A 3,667-nucleotide genomic window follows, 5' to 3' on the forward strand; every position below is an offset into this window, starting at 1 on the left:
TTATGAAAAACAATGAATGACCCCAGATAAGCATGTTTCACTTTAACATCTCTTTTGTTCAGTTATCTATTCGTTAGGCAGTTCATTTGATTAGAATGATGCAATTGCATAATAAAGATATTTATTTAATTTGTAAAAAACAAGACCTTCAATTGTAGTTTTCCTTATGAATTTCAGTTTGTGAATTACGGAACCAACATAAGCCAATAAACAAAAAGAGGTGATACACGCTCAAGCGTTAGTAAAACATTGAACTTTTTAAAACCATATTACAGATACTAATCACTAAAAGTTCAAAGTTGAAAAGTAAATATTTAAAAGAAAAACAGCTAAAAACAGTGAAAAAATTAAACTGTCAAATTGGTGACGTCACGGATAAAACACTAAAAGAAATCAAAGATTACGTAATGAATTGTTATGTAATTAAAAATTTGGACCAATGAAATGAAAAAAATTGTAGCTAATCAAAACAGAACAATTTCAATCTGTGAAAAGTTTAGGCGATAGAACCAATGTTATTACGCCATAACTATGCAATGAGAAGCGATCCAATGAAAACGTTCTGCTTGTTTGTATGTTAATGTTCAAAAAATTGATCGATCAATCGCACTTTTATTTTGCAGGAGAAATTTCGAAAAAAAATTTTTTTAAAGCAAAAATAAATTCGTCCAGTTTCGGATAAGTAATAAAATTCACATCAACGGTAAAATGATAATAATAAGAAAGAAGAACAGCAGCAGTTTTGAAGAAAGTTTTCCATGGAGCTAGCTCGTAATAATAATTAATAAAAAATAATAATAATAACTGGTATCGTTTTCTACTGTAACACCATTTTTCTTTTCTTTTGAATGGCAATTTAAGTAGAAGAAAGCGAAAAATAAAATTCGATGACGAAGAACGTTTCAGCAGTAGTAGTTAGATGAAACCTCATCATGCTTAAGCTACATATGCAACTACACATAGCAGATTGAAGATGATGAGAAACGGAAGAAAAAAAGAAAGTAAATAAACAAAGAAACAAACAAAAAATATCATAAATGTTCTCTTTCACGGTCTTGTATAGTTATAATTTAAGCGGCTTTCTCTCCCACTGGACCGGTGGTTCCGTTGTTCAACAATGAAGAGTCCAATTCAGCAACCGCGTGGAAATCATCCTTGCCAAAAGAGATGCCTTGGCTGAAACCTTCGCGAAGATCCGCCAGACGCAAGTCGATCTGCCTGATCGCCTGGTCGTACATCTGAGCGCTTGGCTTCGAAGTCATCATCCTTTCAACGTTGCTGTTGTTGTTGTTCAACGGTCCACCAGCACCAGATGAAGCTGTTGCTGGGTCGGAGGAAGATATCATTGCACTTTGGCCCATCAGGTCCAAATCACCGAGGAGATCGGAAAGACAAGAAGACGAAGAAGCTAGAAGAGGATAGCATTGTTGTTGTTGTTGTTGCTGGTGGTGGTGGTGGTGCTGTTCCTCAGCTCGTGGATCAAATTCCGGGTCGTAAACCGTAGCGGCACTGGTAGGGGCAATTTTGGTCGGTTGCAAAGGTCCGGTCGCTTTCACCAACGCTTCAAGCGGATGCTTCAACGGATCAATGACCACAAACGGATCCGCGGTGAACGGTTCCGGGGGTGCGGCTGATTTTTCCAACAAACTCGGTCTGGCTGGAAGGGGCGGTGGTGGTGACGACGGTGGCGGCGGCACGGGGCTCGTCGGTAACGGCGGCACTTTCACCGGATTGTGACTATCGTCGAAACTTTCCCACGCCTAATTGAAAATGAAATTACAATTCACCAAATAATTAAAATCTTTTTCTCTCTCTTTCTCTTAGTCAAGAGATGCTCGAAAAGTCAAAAAAAGCACATCAATATTACATTTTCTTCTTCTTCTTGATAACACAACTTTAAAAAATGTCAAATACATATCATCACTGAATTCTGAGCAAAAATTTTAAAAAAAACATCCAAATAACCTTTTCAACGGAAATTATAAATTCAAATCCTGTGAACAGATCGATTGTGCAATGCGCATGCACAGCTTCATTTGCACAACAACAATAGCGTATGACCTTTCGTCGAAGATGTTAAAAGAAAATAATAAAATCACACGTTGAATGAAAGAAAGACCAATTTCATCACATTTTCGTGTTTTCTTTTGCAAAATATGTTATCATGAAAAAGCATCTCGCAAGGTTACGAGCTAGTTACTATACAACTAGTACTAGTAGTAGCAGTAGCAGTAGGAATGATAAAATTAAATTCATACCAGTTCCAGACAAGAAATGAAAAATAATTGCTCTCTGGCGAAAATACTTTTTTAAACATATTACAATACTGGTGGTGTAAAATCAAAAACAAAAATCAATATACAAAACTTACACTATACTAAAATATGCATAAAAAGTAAATTGAATTGCAATTAAATTGTTGCTATTATTTGTATTTCACTAAAATACATTCTCCAGAGAATAAATAATTCAGTTTCGTTATCGTCATCTTTAAAAACTGGACTTCTTAGCAAAAACCTGTCCCACAAGAATGGCTTACTTTGATCAGCTGATTCGAAAAATTACAATTAAAAAATTTTTCCACTATATAAATAAATACATAGCATAATAAAAGAAAAATAAACAATTAGTATTATTACCTTAGATGGCCGTTTGGAACGTTCGTCCGATTCGACGACACCGTTGGATAAACCGGACGTTTTTACAGCAGCGGATACATCAGAACGACGCTGCTGTTCGGCTAGTTGGTGCTTCAAGTTGCTGTTCTCTTCTTCCAACTCTTGCACCCGTTTGCGCAGAATGATCAACTGCTTTTTCACTTCCAAATCTCTGCCGTTGTTCTCCAAAAAGCGCCTGTAGGCCAAGTCAAAAGCCTCGCCGACGGTCAGCGTGATCTCCTCGGCCACTTTGTTGCACAAAAAGACGTGACAATCGTGTTCGGATGATTCGGCACTACGCTTGACAATATATGCAAAAACACGCTTATCCTGCTTGTCGTCGGCACAAAAGGAGATTCTGTGCAACGCGTGCTGGCAAACGAGCACTTTCGTTTTCACGTCCACCAACGTGATGCCGTAAATTGAAATCTGTATCAACACTTTCTGCAATTTGTATCCGTGGGAACGGTTCAACTGTAAATTGAAGCGCAACTTCTGCACCGCCTCTTTGATCACGTCAATACCCTTCGACTGTGGCACGGCCACGCTGCCCAAATATTTCACCGAAAACTCAATCTGCCCGTGGGTTAGCGTGTCCGGTGGGAATATCCAGTTGTTCTTGGTTTTGTTACCGTTCGCTTGCGACATGGCTTCTTCAAAAGTGTAACTTCGTTTAAATACAGCTGCCGTATTTTGCATCAACTTTGTCATGCGATTCTTGGCTTTGCTCATCTTCAAGCAAACACACACACGCACGCAAACAGACAGACAGACAGACAGACAGACAGGAGAGATACAAAATGCTTACAAGCAAATCCCAATAAGTTGAACAAATTAAACTGAAAGTCGGTGTTGTTTGACACTGTACGGCAGGCACCTGAAAGAGATCGCTGAAAAAGGCAAATGCTGTGATCCAACTGCCAATGCTGAAATCGAAACAAAAATAAATACAAATATCGTTTACATACAGACACAAGAGTAGTAATGGAAAATCAAATCTACCAGTTAGC

General features: G+C 38.1%; 1 protein-coding gene across 1 annotated transcript; it reads right to left on the reverse strand.

Annotated features, from left to right (window-relative positions):
* Nucleotides 1–1,070: 1,070 nt before the first annotated feature.
* Tsp_12836 (PTB domain-containing engulfment adapter protein 1) lies at nt 1,071–3,389 on the reverse strand. Its single transcript, XM_003367440.1, has 4 exons — nt 3,159–3,389; nt 2,640–3,131; nt 1,511–1,760; nt 1,071–1,408 (listed from the first exon to the last, which is right to left on the reverse strand). The coding sequence occupies exons 1-4, from the start codon at nt 3,387–3,389 to the stop codon at nt 1,071–1,073; spliced, it is 1,311 nt and encodes a 436-aa protein (XP_003367488.1).
* Nucleotides 3,390–3,667: the final 278 nt, after the last annotated feature.

Source organism: Trichinella spiralis, assembly GCF_000181795.1.
Source record: "Trichinella spiralis strain ISS 195 chromosome Unknown Scfld4276, whole genome shotgun sequence".
Lineage (NCBI taxonomy): Eukaryota > Metazoa > Nematoda > Enoplea > Trichinellida > Trichinellidae > Trichinella > Trichinella spiralis.

Excerpts from the sequence above, each read along its gene's own strand:
- Tsp_12836 (XM_003367440.1), bottom strand. The coding sequence starts at position 3,389 with ATGAGCAAAGCCAAGAATCGCATGACAAAGTTGATGCAAAATACGGCA. Across the intron at positions 3,132-3,158 it reads TTGACGTGATCAAAGAGGCG|TTGAACCGTTCCCACGGATA; the intron begins GTGCAGAAGTTG and ends TTCAATTTACAG. Across the intron at positions 1,409-1,510 it reads GACCAAAATTGCCCCTACCA|CTTCTTCGTCTTCTTGTCTT; the intron begins GTGCCGCTACGG and ends ATCCTCTTCTAG.